This window comes from Colobus angolensis, unplaced genomic scaffold, assembly GCF_000951035.1.
Source record: "Colobus angolensis palliatus isolate OR3802 unplaced genomic scaffold, Cang.pa_1.0 Scaffold79, whole genome shotgun sequence".
Taxonomy (NCBI): domain Eukaryota; kingdom Metazoa; phylum Chordata; class Mammalia; order Primates; family Cercopithecidae; genus Colobus; species Colobus angolensis.
The window spans coordinates 4,200,251-4,221,252 of NW_012121709.1; the positions used below are offsets into that span (position 1 = coordinate 4,200,251).

Genomic DNA, 21,002 nt, shown 5'->3' on the forward strand with positions numbered 1-21,002 from the left:
CACTGTACAAGCTATAGTCTGGAAAATATGAGGCTTCATTTATGTTCGGCTGACTTTTAAACAAAGGTGAGCCATGACATAAAAAGGAACAATACGCTGTTCAATACAATAGTACCAAGAGCATGAATATGGGGACAGAGCAATCAGGCAAGACTATCTCAAACGTTCTGCCTCCAAAGTCTTCCCACACATGTTGTACTGACATAGATAGAAACCCACACCATGCTGGACTCTCTCTCTGTTAAATGGTACCTTATTCTTTTTCAGGGAATCTTTCTCCGTCCCTTGTTTGCATTTCTTGTTGGCTGTAAAGATGTATTTTATGTCACCATCTTCGAAGGTATATGGGTCATTCACTTCTCCCAAACTGTCTCCAGGTTGTTGCGATAGAGGCAATGGGTCAAGGAAGTGGAGTGGCTGCATCTGGGGCTGTTTGTCTTGCCAGATTTTAAACCGTTTGTTAGGTTGTGCTAAGAGTCTAAAAGACAAAATGACAATTTAAACAAGATAAACAAGGTTAAATGAGTCTCTTTAAAAAAAAAAAAAAAAAGGAGCATTTATGACTTAAAGCATTTACAAAGCTTAAACTTTTTGTAAAAACAACTAAAAATTCACTGATATAGTGATTTGCTTTTACAGTTTATATTCATGATTAAATAAAAATTAGTATACTTTGTCAAGAATGTATGTTTTTGTCTCTGAGTCCATCGATTCCACTTAAGAGCACAGGTTCTCAGGACAGACTGCCTAGGTTAAAATTCCATCTGTATCACTTACTAACTGCATGGCCCTAGTTTCTCAGTTATAAAATTAATAGAATAATATGGTACAGTGAAGATTAAATGAGATAATCTATGTAAAGTTTTAGAATGGGTGGCTCAAAAGAGCTATAAATATTATACTAGATACATGATACACACACCTGAACGCTGGCAAAGCCTTCCTCAAAAATGTCAACATACAAAGAAGGCACTGATAGCAATATGGAAAGTCTCATAAAGCTATATTATTTAATTAACAAACAGTAGGGCAAAAATGTATTAATATATTCAGAGTGTACTAAAATGACATAAAGAGTTCTTTATATGCCCATGTGTTAAATCACATGTGTGCTCATCTGTATGTAGGTCAAAGCATTTGACCATTAAACATTTTCCATATCCAGAGTCAAGAAGGACAAAGAAAAGCCTACTTCAATTTTGAACCTGAAAGTTTAGCAGGGAGAGATGGGGAGGGAGCCCATGTCCTTCCAGTGGATGGGTGGGTGGTGCAGAGGGCTGTCTTACCTTTGCAATGCAGTGCTCTCTGAGTTTACCTCCATTTTGGCATCACATCTCTCACCCTGGAGCTCTGGAGGCCTGAACTCAGCATCATCACTGGGTGGGAGATGATAACTATGCCACCACTTTTCTGATGACTCTGGGTTCAAGGGCCTAATCCCACAATATAAGGCTGTCTCGCTGACCTCTGCCATGAGAGGCAGTCTTTGGCCTACGAGGACAGTTCTGTCATCCAGAGTAGACAACTGCTGGAGTTCTAGTCCATTTCCATAGAGGGCTGGATTCACAGGGACAGACGGTGGGTCCAAACTCTCTGTTTCCTGACCTCGTGGCTGAGGGCTGAGTGTTGGCGGCAGAGGGGATATAGGGGAATGAGGTGAATCCATAGGATTCAGATTCATTTGCTTGCTTGTATTTCTGGAAGGCACGGCCATTTGCTTATCATACTTCCTACTGCTAGACACCTCTAAGGAGGAGTCAATCCCTGCCAACCCTAGTTTCTGTCCTGGCGCATCTTGCTCCATGCATAACTCTTCGGCCACGGAGGGCCTATGGTGAAACGGGATTAAGGGTCTCTTCTGCAGCTTGTCTCCTTTTTCCTGTCTTTCTGTTGTTTTGTGCTTAGAAGAAGCAGGAGGTGGTAAAGATGAAGATGATGATGGTCCTGCACTGAACCCTGGTTGAGACATTGTGGGAGGTCGATTGGGTCCTACTGCACAACGTTTTAAAAGCTTATGCCTAAAATGAGAGTAAATAATTACATCATTATAACATTAAGAAAAGAGATTCTCTGACAAAAATTTTGCCTTTTAAAGCACACATTAGATGTACTAATACATATAAAAGGGCTCTAGTTTTTATTTAGTAACTAAAAAACAATACACCCCAATGAAAAATGAAGAATCAATCACATACAAGTTAAGCAGACAAGAAACAGGCATAACAAAAGATGTAAAGTACGTTGTTAACCCCTACAAATCACTGATTCAAAAAAACCCCAAATGTTTTAGATTTGGTGAGGGCCTCAGATAACCTATTCATACCGTCTCTTAAAACTATGAGAGTAGAGTCATGAGACTCTCTGCCAAGAAAAAACAAAGTTTCCAATTTCTATTTTATAACACTCTACTAACTGTAATATAGAATGGCTTATAATGGCTTGTAGTGCTGCAAATTGGGAATAAAATAACTATGCAACTAGTCTGCCTCAAAGCGTGGAATTAAAACAGTAAGTTCCAATCCTAAGAACATTTAACAGGATAAATATATTAGAAACTTTATGTGCCACTATATCTAGGCAAGAAGGGATAAAAGACAACTTTGGATCTTACAGACACACGTTAAAATGATAGAGCTTAACACCACACATACACAAATGCACCTGAACCACCAAAGCAGAAAAACCAAGTCGGCTCACATCCTAACACACTTCTTGGCAAGCATGGGTGTGAAAAATGGCTCAGTAAGAGCCCACTAGATGATGCCAAGGTTTAATCTGTACAACAAAGTTATACTGCAGGTCAGCCAGTACCTCCCAATATATAAATCATTCCTGGGGAAAAATGTGAGCTCTCCTGCCGGTGTAGTAGTAACTCTCTGAGGCCACTAGGGTGGCATTAAATTACTGCTGCATTGCACTAAATGATGCCCTAGTGAGCAGTAAAACAGATTTGTGGGGCATAATGGGATGGTTTAGTGGGACAGCAGGATGGCTGCCCTGCTCCATAAGGCCATTAAATAGTGGAAGGAGTGGTCTGTACCATAATGGGTTCGGTAATCCTGCAGCAGATCATCTGAAAATACTCTTGCCAAAGTCTTTGCTACTCAAAAAAATAAAAACAAACACTCCTGAACTTCTTGTCTTTAAGCCCAATGAGCACAGTACCACTCAGAAAGTATCTCAACATCTTATGAAGGTACTTATTTTAAAACCTAAAATTTTAGTCTTTTAGGCTTTTTTTCTCAGAGAGCATTTACCCATACTAGTTCTTTGAGAGACACTTTACGATACCCTCTTCAAAGTAAAGATGTTTTGAAAGTGGATAACCTAATCCTAAAGTTAGTTTCTTCAACTGTATTTAATGATTCAGCTACATTGCAAAAAGGTTAGAATGAGGAATGCACAGTAGGTAGGAGCAAATCGCAGCACATCTCAGCAGGCCAGGAACCTAGCGCAGACAGTAGAGAAATCAGAGGAAGGCCGCACGCTATATGGGTGACCGGTGGTAGGAAGAAACCTGAGGCAGGGCCCAAACATGCAGAAATAGATCATGACTAGAAGAACAAGGAAAGGAGGACTACAATAGACATTTCAAAGGAAGTCAGTGTGAAATCCAGTGACAAATTAAATCTAAAAAGTCTGTAGGCTGAGAAGAGAAAATTGCGGTAAAAATGACCACAATAGGGTTCCAAGTTTGTGGGGGAAGCATACATGGCAAAAATTAAGGATTTTTCTTGTGTTTTTTTTTTTTTTTTGAGATGGAGTCTTGCTCTGTCGCCCAGGCTGGAGTACAGTGGCACAATCTCGGCTCACTACAACCTCCGCCTCCCAGGTTCAAGCAATTCTCCTGCTTCAGCCTCGTGAGCAACTGTGATTACAGGCACGTGCCACCACGGCTGACTAATTTTTGTATTTTTTCAGTAGAAATGGGGTTTCGCCATGTTGAGCAGGATGGTCTCAAACTCTTGATCTTGTGATCCGCCTGCCTTGGCCTTCCAAAGTGCTGGGATTACAGGCGTGAACCACTGCACCCAGCCTAAGCATTTTTCTTAAAGGCATCCCCCAAAATACAAGACTCTCTGAAAGTCAGGTTGGTATAGAAGTTGGAAAGTCAATAGAATGGTGCCTTGGTATGCATACGGTTATAAAAACAAGACCTGAAGATATGTGCATTTGGCAAAGAAATACAGCAATAATTCCAGAAAACAAAAAGGAAAACATTATTTGTTTATTTACACTTAATGTGTTACAAAAATAATTCCAGGTACCTAATAAAAATGTGTAAAAATCGGTAAATAGGTTATTCTTTTAAGTGAAAAAATCTGGGCTAAGGTAAGCACAGGGAAAATAAGATGAAAGAAAAGTTAAATACACTACAATTGATATCCTATGTATGTGCTAAAGCTGGGCCTTAACTTGGCTGTGAACTGTCCATAAATCAAAGTTACTGGGAAAATACTTTTTGTCACACAATTCACAACAGCCTAGAGACAAGAGTAAAGTAGTATTCAGCTGTAGTATACCACACCTACTAACACCAGAGAGAGGCTCTCATATGCTCAGAGAGGGAACCCTTAGTGAGCAAACAACTTCTTCAAAAACATCCTCCCTGAAAAATCAATAATGAGCTTCATTAGGCTTATCCTTACATCTCTCAACAAGAGGCTGCCAAGGCAGAGCTTGATAAAAGAATCACCTCAAGAGGCAGGGGAGAAGAGGAAAAGGTGTCAAAGCTGTTCCCTAAGTGTACACATGCAGCAGTTTGCATATATGCAGGCGGCATATGGACCACCTCCTCAGCGTGAAGCCAACTCACTCATGCTACATTAAGAAGCCCTGATCTCACTAGAGACATGAATGGCCATCTTCTAAATATGCTTATCTCACCTGAACTTTTTATCCACATTGAACAGTATCAAATTTGAAAGCGTATATTTCAGAAGCAAGGCTACTCAAAATAGCCCAGTCTAGGTGAAAAATCACCACCACTTCTTCTGTCAAATGAGCTGGGGGAAAAGACTTAAACGCCCACTTAAAGAATTTAAGAACCCTAATGAAAATCCACAACGATAAGATTCTTTACTACAACAAAGAGTGGTAAGTCAGTGGAATATTCAAGAAGAATGCAAAAATTTTCTACAAAAAAGCAATCTGAGGCCGTATCCAAAGAACTAAATGAATAAGCAACTAAGATATCATGACTGCAACAATTTTAGCTTTTAGCAGTTGTGACCAAATACCTGTCTCAATCAAAAAACATCACTGCTAGCAACAAAACAAATTATCTACAGAAAGTCTCTTTAATCCAAATTCTATTGACTCAAGTCAATCTGTTTTTAACGTGTATCTCTACTTTAAAATTAAGAGTAGTTAAATAAAGTCATTTAAAGGGCTAAGAATTGTCTTGTCAAACTGATGCCTTTAGTTTTGAAGCTGCTAACCAGAAAAAAAGTTACGGGAGCAATTTGTTAACAGGGCCGACTGTCTAACAAACTCTGAGTCCTGACAATAAAACTGTATCATCTGCATATAAGAAAAAAACTCTTTTTCTTCTGTACTGGAGGAGAATGGAGAATCAGGAAGAACTGATCTGTGAGGCCAGGAGAGGAATCAACAAGATGCGCCATCAATCGATCTCACTACTATTTTGCCTTTTTTATTACCTACCTGGAACAAGAACAGCTGACTCTTTGGGTTGGATCCACAAAATCCCAAGTAGCAGGATTGCTAGCAGGCTCTTCTTCAAGAGTTGGAGTTGACATTTGGCTCCTCCTAAAAGGGTTAAAAATGTGACTTATGTGTGAACATAATACCCATACTCCTGGGGAGAAAAATGTTCAAGAGTTGAATACATTTCACTCACACAGTAATGGTATCCTGTTCAAAATGTTTCTATTTGGCTGGGCGCATGTGGTTCATACCTGTAATTCCAGCATTTTGGGAGGCTAAGGTGGGCAGATCACTTGAGTCCAGGAGTTTTGAGATCATCCTGGGCAACATGGCGAAACCCCATACATACAAAAAAATACAAAAATTAGCCAGGCACAGTGGTGCTTGCTAGTAGTCCCAGATACTTGGGAGGCTGAGGTGACCGCTTATCTGTAGCACATAAATTCTGAGTCAGGAATGATGGTGATGCTGAACAACCACAGATTATCCACATAGGCGGCTGAGATAGACACCTTTGCTTACGATGGTTCAATGTACACAAACTTTGTTTCAGGCACAAAATTGTTTTAAGACATTGTATAAAATTAACCTTTAGGCTATGTGCACATGAAACATAAAAAAACTTTGTGCTTAGACTTAAGACCCATCCCCAAGACATCTCACTACGTATACGCAAATATTCCAAAATCTAAAAAAGATCTGAACAAACACTTCTGGTCCCACGAACTTTGGATAAGATACTCATCCTGTAAAATATTTACTAGCATTTAAGAGCAACACTCCTAATGTGAAATAAAAAACAGAAGTATCTCCTACATATCACTGATAATTGGTAGCAAAAAGCAGATACCTTTATTATAAAATGAATTAACAATAAGGGGCAATATTTTTGGATTGCTGATTTTGCTACAGCAGATACTGCAAAGTGTTTCAACAGAGGCTCTATAGGGCGTTCTCCCACTCTCTGCCCTCCACTGCCCTCCTGGTTGTCTCGTCTCCCTGTTCTGTGCTGCTGAGAGAGGGACTATGATCTGTTAAGAGTTGTGGAGGTGTAAGGCTGATGGTGACTAAAAGTCAAAGATGATAAATGAAAGGAAAAGAAAAAGCAAATGTTTACTTGGAAATAATCTAGGCATTACAGATGGAAGTAAAAATATCTGTACCAATTATTCTAAAGGAAAGGATCATTTTAAAGTGACTAGAGATAGCTAGAATGTGACATGATTTTCCACTGCAATTATTTTACAGCTATCTACTACATCTTCAATGGCCTATTCCAGAATCAATTTATTGGCCAATAAATATTTAGTATGAAATTGATAAAAGCTGGGTCCAAAGGACAGGTTTTGAATATGTATCAAAACTTGGAATAGTAGTCACTTAAGAAACATTTCATTGGCTTCTACACGAAGGAAGTTATTGGAAGTTACTGACATGCATGTCCATATTCATTCTGTTTCAGAGAATCAAGACTCATTTGTCTACTTTCATTAGTCAAGAAAGCAGACATCTACTCATATTAAAACAGATATGAAACTGTGCTGATTATGTTTACATAAATCTTGATAAGTGGAATAGCACTTATTGACTACTGTTTGTCATTATCGTTTAGGCAATAAAATAATCATCAGCAGTCTTTTCTAAAAAATCAATTCTCCCCTTATTCCAAAAGTATGTTAAAGAAGAAAGGCAGGGAGATTGGAAAGGAAGGAAAGTTAGGTGGGGGAAGAAAACAATATAATTTTCTCAAATCAACAAATAGGAGCACGGCAGATAATAAACACCCCTCCAACTGTCATCAGTCTAGTTCAAAAATGTATTGTTAATTACAATTAAGGCCAGTACACAATAGTAAATCAGCAAGGAAGGTTCCTTCCCTTCATAATAGGGAAGCACTCATACACTGATATACAAGGAAAAACCAAACCCACTGGTTACTGTCCTGACACCCGCAGTAAATCTCTATGCCAGCTGTGCTACAAAATGTCAGGTCAACACCATGCCAATCTGTACAGTATGAGGAACTTCGAAAACTTCCTCGATAATGAAATCAAGTACAGTAAATGTCTTGATTTTAACATCTTTATTTCAAATTTTGTTCTATTAAATTAAAAAAGATGCAATACTAATCTGGTGACTTCTCAAATTTGGTCACACAATAGTACAATGTGATTGACATTTTTCAGGTAGCAATCAAGATGGCTACTAAACTATGATCTAGACATAATCGAGAAAACATACTTGGACTGGGTTCTGTTGAGGATGCATTCCTTCCAGACTCGATGGACCATATGATTGTGGAGTTTTGGAGGAATCTTCCCCGATCTCTTTGGACTGTGCATAGTTATCATCCCCCCATCTTGGGAAACTAGGTGACTGGCAGCACTCTGCATACCTCCACTCTCACCTGAAAAAAAAAAAGGCAATTTGGAATGTTAAGATTTTCTGAAAAGGTTTCCTACTTCATAGACTTATTTAACATAAATATAACAAAACATATATATCTTATTTAACATAAATATGCATTTTAATTGTTGAAAGTCATACACATGTCATTTTTCCCCTATACCCTGGCTATAACACTATCCATAATTATGAGTAAAATTTGTGTCAGAATGGATTTTTTTCCCTGAAACTTTGACCATATGATTCTTTGTTCTCTCCCTAAATCAACTAATCAGATGAACACTCACACACCCATAAGGGCACACACATAGAGATGCACTCCTACTCCACATGTATTTGATACAACTTAGAAGGAAGGGTTCATACATCACAATATTAAAGATGCAAACTTCCACTGACTGTTTTAGATTTTTAAATCTTAACACAGTCAATGAGTTTCAAGGCAAAAGGAAACAGTAGAGGGAGCTTTATACTCATGTAGCTAAACGGCTGTGTATCAGCAGCACACAGTGCGCTGGATAGGAACAAGAAAAGTAATGGCACAAAGCTTTTAACAAGGTCAAATTTCAAACTTGTGCGTGGTACTGTTTGTCCTTATGCCTGACACCATGTATTTAAAACTTAGTACTAAAACACTGAAAGAGGTTGTCTTGACATTTTATGTCAGAGGACTAAAAATTCATTGGTTTCTCTCTAGTAACTCCACTTAGTTTTTCCAAATACAGTGGTTATGAATATAATCTATTTCTTTCAATTATGTTCATTATGATTGTAGATGATACTGGTTGTTTACATTTTGAGTATTTTACTACTTCTATCTTATATAAGACAAATACTAAAGTCAATTTCCAGTATTAAATTCTGACTGAATCACTTTTATCTATTTGACTTAGTAAGTACATTATGGATTTTCTTCTCAATAGAACTATGATGCAAAACATCTTAACGAAAGTCAAGATGAAAAAGAAAGAAGCAACCTTATAACAGAAACTAAGTATTCTTATTATCAATGAAAGATGATGATAATATGAGCTAAATGATCAGGCTTACGTCTATTTAAAAAAAAAAAAAAGACCCAAATGCTTATATTCTAAGGAAATGAAGCACGCTTGTTTCCGATAAAAGTATTACCATATTACAAATGAGATAAGAAATTTGAACTTTCTTTGCTACCTTTTATTTTAAAAGTTCCCAACTTGGTTCATGATGCAAAAGAATTTCAATTTTACAATTGCTTTCCAAACACCAATTATAAAACTAGGCAAACTGAAGAAACAAACAGAAGTAGGTAACATAGACCTTCTCTCAGAAACATCCTACCAGACAGCTAAAGAGATCATATGCCCATGGTATAAAGAAACAATTTATGACCAAGAAAAGAAACAGTAGGGAGAAACAAGCCACACAGACTTTCCTGACAAAAGCTGGGTTAAAGCTTTTCAGTAGTACTTAAATGACTGAACTAAAATCTGAGTGGTATCTTAGATGGAATTAAACAAGACTTGTTACTCCAAGCTGTTAAAAGGAATGTTGAATGTTGTTACTTGCAATTGCCTCTACATATCAAAGAGGCAAGTGGATATATCAACCCAGATAAGGTATGAGTAACATCACTAATACCATTTGGCCCTACTAAGCCCTCTGCTAATCCAGGAGAAAGAACCTTGGTGTTTTTTATAGGGCAAAGTAGCCCATTCTGTCCTATATCTAGAAAAATATGACATTCAACTAGAGAATGTCAAGGCTGACCAGGATACTCTCCAATACAGCATTAAGACTCCTAACCTGTAATTCAACAACCTATGATACGAAAATTTAGGTAAATTCATTTTACTGCAAGGATATTGGCAGCTTTTGTTCAGTTTCGTGTGTTTATTTTAAGGAATAAGGCGACATCAGGGGATTTATTTATCCAAGGCCTAACACAATAGCATACAGAGTTGGGGGAAAGGAATTTGAAGATCCATAGTTAATTTTTCCACATTGAAATTCCCCATCAACAAAACCTCTTGTTTCTGAATTATGACTATTAAGACTTCTGAACCGACCAGAGGTCATCATGCACACAGCAGGCCTTCAATTTTAAGTTGAATACAAATTTCACTAAGTACAAGGCAAAACAAAAACAGACAAACAAAAGTGGATAACTTAATAATGTAGTACAATTGTTAAAAATCCAAATTGTGATGTGACATTAAAAACTTTTCAAAATACTGATAATTCTAATTTTTATATCTATGATTATTACTACCAAAGACTGTGAAAGTTCTTTTTTAGTTGAATACAGTTGATTGATGACAAATCCTTTCAAGGAATCATCCAAATTCTCTGCTCTACCAAATGAAAGCTGGAAGTACTTTTTTATTTTTATGAGACAGGGTCTAGCTCTGTTGCCCATGCTGGAGTGCACTGATGCTATCTTGGCTCACGGCAACCTCCACCTCCTGGGCTCAAGCCATCCTCCCATCTCAGCCTCCAAGTAGCTGGAATTACAGGCATTTGTCACCATGCACAGCTAATTTTTGTAGAAACAGGATTCCACCATGCTGCCCAGGATGGTCTGAAACTCCTGAGCTCAAGCGATCCACCTGCCATGACCTTCCAAAATGCTGGGATTACAGGCATGAGCCACTATGCCTGGCCTTGCATGTACTTTTTTCTTTTTGTTTTGTTTTAAACCGTCTCAGCAAATACATGGCTCTTAAAAACAGACACGTCCATTTCCATGTCTCCCACAAAACATCTGAGTAATGTCCTCCAGATAATGTGTGCTAAACTTCGAGTTTTGAATACTGCTTTAAATTATTGCTATCACTTGTATATGACTATTGTTTACCAAGCACTTGTATATATTACCTAATATGTACTACAATCCAATAAAGTATGTATTTATCAGAAAAAATAACTGAGATTCAGAAAAACTATGAGAATTAAATAAAGTCACTCACCTTGTGAATGATATAGCCAGGTTTTATAACTATGTGTGTTCAGTCACAAAGTTTATGCTTTTCCCCAATATCTTCTTTAACTATAAACATGTATTTAATGCCCACTAATTATGCTAGAAACTTTGAAATTTTGTCTTACTCTGGTAATTTTCATGAGGATTACGTATGTATCATGCTTGATAGTTTATTTTCAAAGTTTAGCAGCCAAGGCTTTATTTACTCTAATGTTCCTGCCAGCTTGGCCTACATTCAATGCTTATAAATAAATAATTTCATTTCAGCTCAAGTATGATGAGTATCCTTTCCATACTGACCACATTTCTAATTAAAGTGAGGTCAACTACAACAATAACAAAGTTAATAGAGGAACTATACTACTCAACAAAGAAGACAAAAATACTCCCAATTTAAACAATTTCTGAATTTTTCCATGAAGGCAGGCAGTTCCCACTGTCAAAATTGTCCCATATAATTAATATTTATTATTAATGCAGACACATTACTGACAGGAAGAAGCATTTATTTAGAGCTCCTAATCGCTAGTCTAACTTTACATCTAACAGGGAAAAGAGTTGCCTAAGGCCTGTCCCTAGCTGACAATGGTCATTGGGGCAGAGACTTCAGTCATTCTCTGATTTAGTATTCTTCAGTTGTTCAAAATTATTTAAAAAACCCACCCACACTTTATCTATATGTGGACACACACACGTAAAGGAGCAGATGTGTGTGCAAACCTTAAAAGAATCTAAACTATTTAATAACAATAAAGACTAATATGGACAGAGTTAAAATTCTGAAGTATAGGAATTCTGTGTGTTGATAGTTTTCCTTCTCCATTTTGTAAAATCCTTACATTACTCTACTACCTCCATCTCTTCCAAGAGGAATTTCTGTTTTCTCACACCTGTTCCATGGCAGGTAGACTATACAATTGTCTGGGATCTCTTCTCCCCAGGACACTCCAGGATCCTACTCACCTAGGATGGCCTGTTCTGGAGAGGTGGGAGGGGTCAGAGGCATCCCACAGTTACTTGGGTCCTTCACACTACCAAGCCCTTGCTGCCCAACTGTAATGTGGCCTCCAGCACTGGCAACACTCTGAGGAACCGGGATGTCATTCTGAGAGATCAAAACAAATGCTGAAGGGTAAACCATCCGAACACCACCTATAAGCAAAGAGAACAAGGAAAGAACCAGGACTGAGAAAGAATTCACACAAGACTCCCAATTTTATGATTCCAGTGGTGAAAATGAGATGCTCATGAAGTACTGCCAAAAGTGATAGGCTCCATTCTCTCACAAGTTAATAGCTGTTTAAACATGTGTTCCAACATGATGCATTTGGAATACAGGGACCAAGGGTGCTTCAGGCAAGATAACTACTCAGCATATACCATTGTGTCAAGAGAATTTCTTTAAAAAGATGGGAAAATTATGGAGATTATTTATGATGAATCTAAATGATTATCTTCTTAAATTAAGGAAGAGGAAGAAGAACAAAGTTCTTCAGGCAAAATATTTTCTCTTACCAACAATTACTTCAACTGCCACAGGGAAATCATCATCATATCCCAACTCGTCTTCCTCTTTCGATTCCTCTTTCTTTTTTAGCACCATCGGGTAGAAATACTGCCATTCCTCAATCAACTTACGAGTGGCTGGGTCTGACATCTTGTATGCTTGGCCTGTTAGCGTCCCATTTAAGCCATAAGGACTTACCAGTACTATAGGGGGAGGAGAAACACATGTTAAACATTAGAGAAATAATTTCTACTTAAGTGCAACACTACATATGTGGTAATTTTAGATTACAGTATCACTTAATGTACATTGTTCTTTATTTCCTAACTCTATTTAAAGTACGATTTAAAATAAATTTTTTTAAAAATTATTTTTGTAGAGACTGGGTCTCACTATGTTGCTCAGGCTGGTCTTGAACTCCTACGGTCAAGTGATGCTCCCGCCTTAGCCACAAAAGTATGATATTTTGAAGTCTCTTATTTTAAAATTTCTTATTATTTAAACACCTCTCACTTCCCACAATTTTTAAAGGAAATAAAATATGGATAGTCCAATGTTATCAGACAGCTATGCTTTGAAGCATATACATATGTTTAATAATAGCTTGTACAATATAAACACTGAACCTTCCAAAACAGAAGAAAATCATTCAACACATATACCCCAAATGCTGCCTAAAACTTGAATACTCTTGTGGTTCCGGAGACTCCCTAAACATCTGTGGTAATCAAAGAATAACATATAAATAAAATTTCTAACAGTGGGAAAGTCTTAATATAAAAAAGCTTGAAGCATAATAGCTATCATTTCTGTTTTGACTGTTTTAGAGGTCTGTTGATAAAACAACTCTAAGTAAAATTTTATTTAACTCAATGTAAAGGACCCAAAATTCATCTTCTTTCAGTATTTGACCTTGATGTCATTTTCAGAGTCTGACACAAAAATATAGTTAATATAGTACTGTGAATTACCCAGCCAGTTCACAGCCTTGGAGTGAGTACTTCAATCTTCCAAATAATACTTTTCTAAAGATAAAGACTACTTTTTCTTAATTCTAATTTTTTACAAAAACTCAGCATGGTCATTAAACGGAATGTCTTCTTTTTTTAATTTTTTAAAGAGCTAGATCATATGTCACATCAATCAAGAGAGAGATAGCTATAGACACTACATGTTTCGTGGAGTCTTTCTGCTGTTCCTCAATGATCCAAATGGGATAAAAATATTGACTCCAACACACACAATTAATCAAATGTAATTTTTTTGCAATAATGCTTCCAGGAAATTCCCACATCAATTGGGATAATTATGCTCATCATAATTATCCATAAGGACAGCAACTGCCTTAGTATGGTCTTCCTCCACACCAATCATGGAAAATAAGCAGAAGAATGCTCCACAAAAGTATTCTAAGACTTCCATCAGTGACAAAAATCAGAAAAATTAAAAGTGGTCTATAGGGACCTGGTATTCCTAACATTATTGTTCCCAACTTTGAAGATTAGAAAGTAAGTTCTCTTCCCTCATGACTAGTTATTCCTACTGTTATTACCATAACTAAATGCTTTTATTCTGAGTGATAAAATGTTGGATGAAGTCAGAAGGTCCTGAGCACTTTTACACTCAAGAAAACAGTATTTTAAAAATCCTGACAAGCCATAATTTGCAAATACTGTACAATTTGTACTACACAGTTTAAGAATTGGGTTTTGAATATTCTAGTAGTTCATACACTAAACACCTAACTTTACACAGCTTAAAATTTATTGCAGTAGGGGAGTTGGAGTTAAAAATTAGGACACAGTTAAATGTGGATTCAATGTTCTTTCTTATTTCAAAAAAAAAAAAGTTTTATTATCTTTGGGGCAAGAAACAGATGCTTTCATTGAATTAAGTCAGAATAGTTTATAGAAAACAAAAAACAAATACAATGGAGTCTAAATGCTCATGACCGGCTGTTACAACAATTATAATATTTTAGTCAAGTCTGTTAAAATAACAGTGTTTTTTAAAATTATATTGTGTGATATGCTAAGACCATTTCAACCAGACATCTCTAATAATGACATATGACTGAACCAAAAAAAGATTGCCTCCATATGGTTCAATCTAATATTATAACATTTAAAAGCTGTTACTCACAGAAAATTCTGAATTCCAAAGACAAAACAAAGATTTGTAATGCTCAGATCAAAAGGACATGAAGTTATTTTGGTGATATCTAGGTGGTAAAGCTGAGAATTAATGAAAATATGAATGTATGAGTTAAATTACAACTAAATATCTATTACCAATGGAGTTTAAAATTAAAACAAAGGAACATCGCTGAAGAAACTATACACTGTATAATTCTAGAACTTTGATTCTGATTCAAATTTCAAATACTAAGTATAATGGTAATCTTCTATAAACCATTACATCCCTAAAACCTTGTTAATAAACACAACAATGAAAACCTTTAATTTGTGACTTTGGTCAATTACTCATTGAATTATATTTTTCAAGTATTTATAGATTTTCTTTTGTTCTGAAGGAAATTCTACATTTTATTCTTACAAAAGAATATACATAAGACCATCTTATATATGTGAGAAGCTTCAGCAAAAAACTAACACACTATTACTACTTAATTATGAAATGGTAGTCTTTTCTTCCTTCTTCAAAATCTGACCCTTATGCTTAGTTTTACAATGTCCATTTAAGATAATGTCTCACCCTGCAAAACTTTACTGGGCAAGATGGTTATCCACTTGGTGGTGGATAGGGGTGGAGAGCAGGAACATCCACACTTACCTTGAAATGGTGCAGGTGAAGATTGAGCCATGTGTATATGCTCCTCATTGATCAAATAAATTGGCTGGTGCTGGGCAATCTCCACACTTGTGCATACATTACTTTCTCCATGTAGAAAGAATGTGAAAGCACAGGACAAATGCTCACTACAAAAGAGAGAATGAGAAACTCAACTTTATATTTTGGTAAGAAATGGGTGCTAGAAACAGGAACTACAGGTAAGATACAACTCTACTTTATCAACCGTCCAGTAAGGCTGACTTCTAATTATGGGCAAAACAGAAACTTCTAATTCATTATTGACAAACTAAGCCATCAGATAAATCTGGAAATATGAATATACTGCAGTGAGAACTTCTGTAAGTTACTGTACAAAATGTTTCCAGTTTCATTTGCATAAAATCTCTTATGCCAACTATAAATGCCTAAGAACAGAGAATTGAAATAGTTTTCTATTGTCTCAGTGTCCAGCACATGACAAGCCAGTGGTCACTGAGCCACTTTAAAAAGTAAGTATTTTAAGTGTTTATTCATTTATTTGACAAAACGTGTTAAGTGTTATAATGCTTGAAAGGAAAAAAATGAAATAAAATTAAAATGTTTCTCTATCACACAGTGACACATATATATTCTTCTTTGACCAGTATGTTTAGATAACATTTTTTGTTTTACCAAAATATGACATTTCACCAAAGGAAACACCCAGTCTTGGTATCTGGGTATTTAGCATGACAGAGTAAATTCAAGATAGTGAGTATAATTTTAAAAGAATTTTGAAAAAAGTTTTTAAAAACCCTTGATACCATACTTCTAAGTTTATAAAGTTCACACAAGCAAAAATGTACATAATTTGAACATCTATAGGTATAAAATAATATAAATAGTAAAAACACTCTGTCCTTTATGAAAATGACACTAGCAACACACCATCTTCTACATACATTATACCTAGCACATTAAATAGGACCAAAATATAGTTTTACTGATTGTGGATTGGCTTATTTTTCAACTGTAAATTGTGGCTAAGGGAGTTTGAGCTGACTTATCCCTATTCATGCCCACTATTCCATGTAGTTACTAGCTTATTTGTAAGAAGCTGGCGGGAGAAATAAATGTAGGCCATAGCCACAGAACATGTTCTCTTTCCCACTGAGTCCCAACTGTGCATGAGAACAAATACAACCAACATTTATCTAAGAACGGTGCAAGAAGTCTGAAGTGACACTGAAGAAAACACAGTCCTTGCCCTCAAGGAGCATATTCACTAGCAAGAGACTGATATGAAAGCACACAAATAAAATAAAGCCAGGCACAAACATACAAATAATAATAAAATGCCATAGAAAGGCTAAGGAGTAGTGATTTCTTCAATTTAGAATACATGAATGCTTTAAGAAGACAAGAACAAATGAAAATGTGAGAAATATCCATTCAGGTATTTTGCCCAGCTTTTAATCTGGTTGGTTTCTGCTACTGACTTGAGTTCCTTAGATATTCCACATATTAATCCCCTGTCAGATATATAGTGTGCAAATATTTTCTCCTATTCTGTGGGTTACCCTTTCACTCTGTTGGTCAATTCCTTTGCTGTGCAGAAACGTTTCAGTTTGATATAATCCCATTTTCTGTATTTGCTTTTATTACCTGGATCTTTGAAGTTTTATTTTTAAAATCCTTGCCCAGATCAACGAATGTGAAGAAGGATTTCTCCTATGGTTTCTTCTAGTTGTTTCATCGTTTTTTATTTTTTTGAATTGGTTTCGTATGTGGTGAGAAACAGGGGTCTAGTTTCATTTCTCTGCATGTAGAAATTCAATTTTCCTAGCATCATTTTTTGAAGACATTATTCTTTCCTCCAGTATGTGCTCTTGGCACCTTTTAAATCAAGTGTCTATTGATAAGTGAATTTATTTCTGGGTTCTCTATTCTGTTCCATTGATTTATGTGTCTGTTTTTATGCCAGTGTCATGCCATTTTGACCACTATAGCTTTATAGTATATTTTGAAGTCAGGTACTGTGATGTATCCCCCCACCACCGCTTTGTTCTGAAAATAAAACATGCAAACGGCCAACAGGTATATATAAAAAATGTTCAACATGAGTAATCAGGGAAATGCAAATCAAAACCACAGTAAGATATCCCTTCACTTCAATTAAAATGGACATCATCAAAAAGATAATAGATAACAAGTGTTGGCAAGGATGTGAAGAAAAGAGGACATTTATACAGTGTTGGTGGGAATGTAAATTAAGACAGCAATTATGAAAAACAGTACAAAGATTTCTCAAAATGTTAGAAATACAACTACCATATGATTCAGTAATCCCACCACTGGGGATATACACAAAGGAAATGAACTCAGTATGTCGAAGAGTTATCTGCACTCCCATGCTTATTCATGATTATTCACAATAGTTAAGATATGGAATCAACCTAAGTGTCCATCAACGGATGAATGAATAAAGAAAATGTGGTATATAATACACAACGGAATACTATTAAGTTATAGAATGAAATCCTGTCATTTGAGACAACATGGATGAACCTGGAGGACATTATGTTAAGTGAAACAGGTCAGACACAAAAAAACAAATATCACATGAATCTAAAAAAGCTGATCTCATATAAGTAGAGAGCAGAATTGTGATTATCAGAGGCAGGGGAGGGGAAAGGAAGAGATGGAGGAGGTTAGTCAACAGTTACAGTTAACACAATACGTTCTAGTATTCTAATGCACAGTAGGGTAACTAGTCAACAGTAATGCATTGTATATCTCAAAATAGGTAAAACAGAGAATGTTCTTACCACAGAGAAATGATAAATGTTTGAGGTTATGGATTTGTTAATTACCCTGATTAGATCATTACACACTATATACTGGTATCCAAGCATCACTTTGTAGCTCATAAAGACATACAATAATTATGTGTCAATTTAAAATAAAATAGAACTAAAAAAAAAAAGAAAATAGGGGTTAATAGTAGAAAGAAAAGAAAAAGCATGAGGCAAAGAACAGATGTGGTTATGAGAAGGATGTCGTTTGGAAACTCTTAACAGAGGAATGGTGGGATGTGACTGGAAAGGAGTCAAAAAAAGGATGTTGGAGGCCATCCCTTGAGACATCGAAAGACTTGTATATGCAAAATAACAGGGAGTTAATTTTAAGGATTAGTTTTAGAAAGTTTAAAGAATTGTTATAAAAATTTCAAAGTATTTTCATTTGAATTTGCTATGTCCCAAAACACAAACGGTGAGAAGCATAAATTAAAAAAAAAAAAAATCAAAATCAAATCAAATATCTTTTATATTGATAACTTAAAAAAACCAAAATGTCCTTTTAAAAGAGACACTGAAAACAAGAAAAATAGAAGTTATAGTGGAGCCGGGTGTGGTGGCTCACGCCTGTAATCCCAGCACTTTGGGAGGCTGAGACGGGCGGAGCACAAGGTCAGGAGATCGAGACCATCCTGGCTAACACGGTGAAACCCCGTCTCTACTAAAAACACAAAAAATTAGCCGGGCGAGGTGGCGGCGCCTGGAGTCCCAGCTACACGGGAGGCTGAGGCAGGAGAATGGCGTGAACCCGGGAGGCGGAGCTTGCAGTGAGCTGAGATCGCACCATTGCACTCCAGCCTGGGCGACAGAGTGAGACTCCGTCTCAAAAAAAAAAAAAGAAAGTTATAATGGAGATATAACAGAAGCCACCAGTAACTATATAACTTTTGGTAGGTTATTTCATCACTCTGATCAGTTTCCATATATGTAAAAGCACCTGTTAGTGCAGACTGCTGGGCCCCTGAGGCTCTGATTCAGGAGTTTTAGGGTGGGCCCCATAAATCTGCATTTTTAACAAGTTCCCATGTGATGCTGCTGCTGCTCCTGGCTCAAAGGCCACACTTTGAGAATCACTGGATTTGATAAAGCCTAAATCCCAACTATTAAATTCTATTTTTTCTAAGATCATGTAAAACAAGGACAGGAACGACAGCACTGACACTAAAGTTGAATCCCCTGTGACCTAGCAACAGCACTTCTAAGAATTTATCCTACATATAAAACTATGGTACTGAGTAGTTATAGATTATAGCACTGCTTGTAATAAAGTCTGAAAAACACTAAAATGCCCACCAGTAGAGGACCTGTTAACTAAACCGTGGTATACAGCTACAAAGTAATGCCCTGCGGCCAAGTAAAAGGAAATGATCACACTGGTACGGAAACACCTCCAACAAGGACTGTATGAGAAAAAAGGAACAAGGGACAAAACAGTATGAATAATATACACCCAGTTGTATAAAATGGGAAAGTGGGGAGAAAAATATTTCCACACACAATTTGCTTACATTGGCATACCATTTTTCTGAAAAGATCATTTAAAAAAAACTAATAATGGCTGGGCAAGGTGGCTCACGCCTGTAATCCCAGCACTTTGGGAGGCAGAGTTGGGCAGATCGCTGAGCTCAGGAGTTCAAGACTAGCTTGTGCAACATGGCCAAAAATACAAAAATTGCAAAATTTTTGTATCTATCTCTACAAAAAATACAAAAATTAGCTGGGTGTGGTGGCACTGCCTGTAGTCCCAGCTACTCAGGAGGCTGAGGTAGGAGGACTGCTTGAGCCTTTGAGGTTGAGGCTGCAGAGGGCCCAGATCATGCCACTGCACTCCAGCCTGGGTGACAGAAAGACTCTGTCTCAAAACAAACAATCCCTAATAACTTTGGTTGGTTCCCTTGGGGAATGAAATGGCATGACTAAAGGAGAAAGAGAGAATTCACAATATTCTTTTATACTTGTTGAAATGTGGGGTCATGTGTCACACAGAAGGCAATGTGAAAGCAAGATCTGAGGAAGCCCTTGCCTCCTATCCTTATGCAGCGCTGCTTGTTGGCCCAACCAGGGGAGTGCTCTAGAGGAATCCACGGTGCTTCCATCTGGCATACTTGGCGCTTAGTCAAAGCCTGCTGAGACCCTGATTTTGTAATCCAACATACTAGTTACTTGATTAGCAACCCATCAATATCTTTATCCAAAGCAATGCTAAAAATGGTGAAATAAAAACTGCACTGAGAACCGAATCCTGTGTCATCTCATCAGATAACTCCAAGTTAAAAATTCAACAGTGAGTTGTCACTCATTCTGCTCTAAAGAGAATAATCAAAAAGGTTATGTCAAATGTCTTGATAAAATATGGACACATAACTATCATATTTCTCTGATCTAGAAATCTGCCTGTAAGTAAAACCCAGGTGTTTTCATACAAAGTCCAACCTCCCTTATTTCACAGATCAAATTTGAAATTGTTAAAATGAGATCAGATTTGAGAATGAACACTGAAGGGGTTCTACAAATAAAAAGTATAGATATGTTAGGGTATATGAGAAGTGGGAGGTAAATCTTTATTACAAGTTCTATAGCATGTTCTTTCTTCTTGTCACTTATTACTCACTTTTACCTGAACCTTTACTCACCCCATTTCTCACCCCATTTATTTCATATACTTTCATTAAAATTTTTAAGAGACTATGGAGATCATTAAAGTCAACCTCTTTCTGATTCAGAGGAAGGCAAGACTGTGCCCAAAGTTACACAGCAAGTTCAGAGCACAGTGGGAATAAAAACCTGGTCCTTCTTAACATAGCGTATAGTACATCCAAGATTTTCT

At 36.7% G+C, this 21,002-nt stretch overlaps 1 protein-coding gene across 1 annotated transcript in view; it reads right to left on the reverse strand.

The window, feature by feature from the left end:
* MED13L (mediator complex subunit 13-like) overlaps positions 1-21,002 on the reverse strand; it is a 327,824-nt gene that overhangs the window by 50,452 nt on the left and 256,370 nt on the right. Inside the window, exons 5-11 of the mRNA XM_011928703.1 lie at positions 15,339-15,484; positions 12,554-12,748; positions 12,002-12,190; positions 7,912-8,077; positions 5,668-5,772; positions 1,287-2,018; positions 253-478 (exon numbers count right to left, since the gene is read on the reverse strand). Coding sequence (XP_011784093.1) covers positions 253-478; positions 1,287-2,018; positions 5,668-5,772; positions 7,912-8,077; positions 12,002-12,190; positions 12,554-12,748; positions 15,339-15,484 — 1,759 coding nt within the window. The remainder of the gene's footprint in view (positions 1-252; positions 479-1,286; positions 2,019-5,667; positions 5,773-7,911; positions 8,078-12,001; positions 12,191-12,553; positions 12,749-15,338; positions 15,485-21,002) is intronic.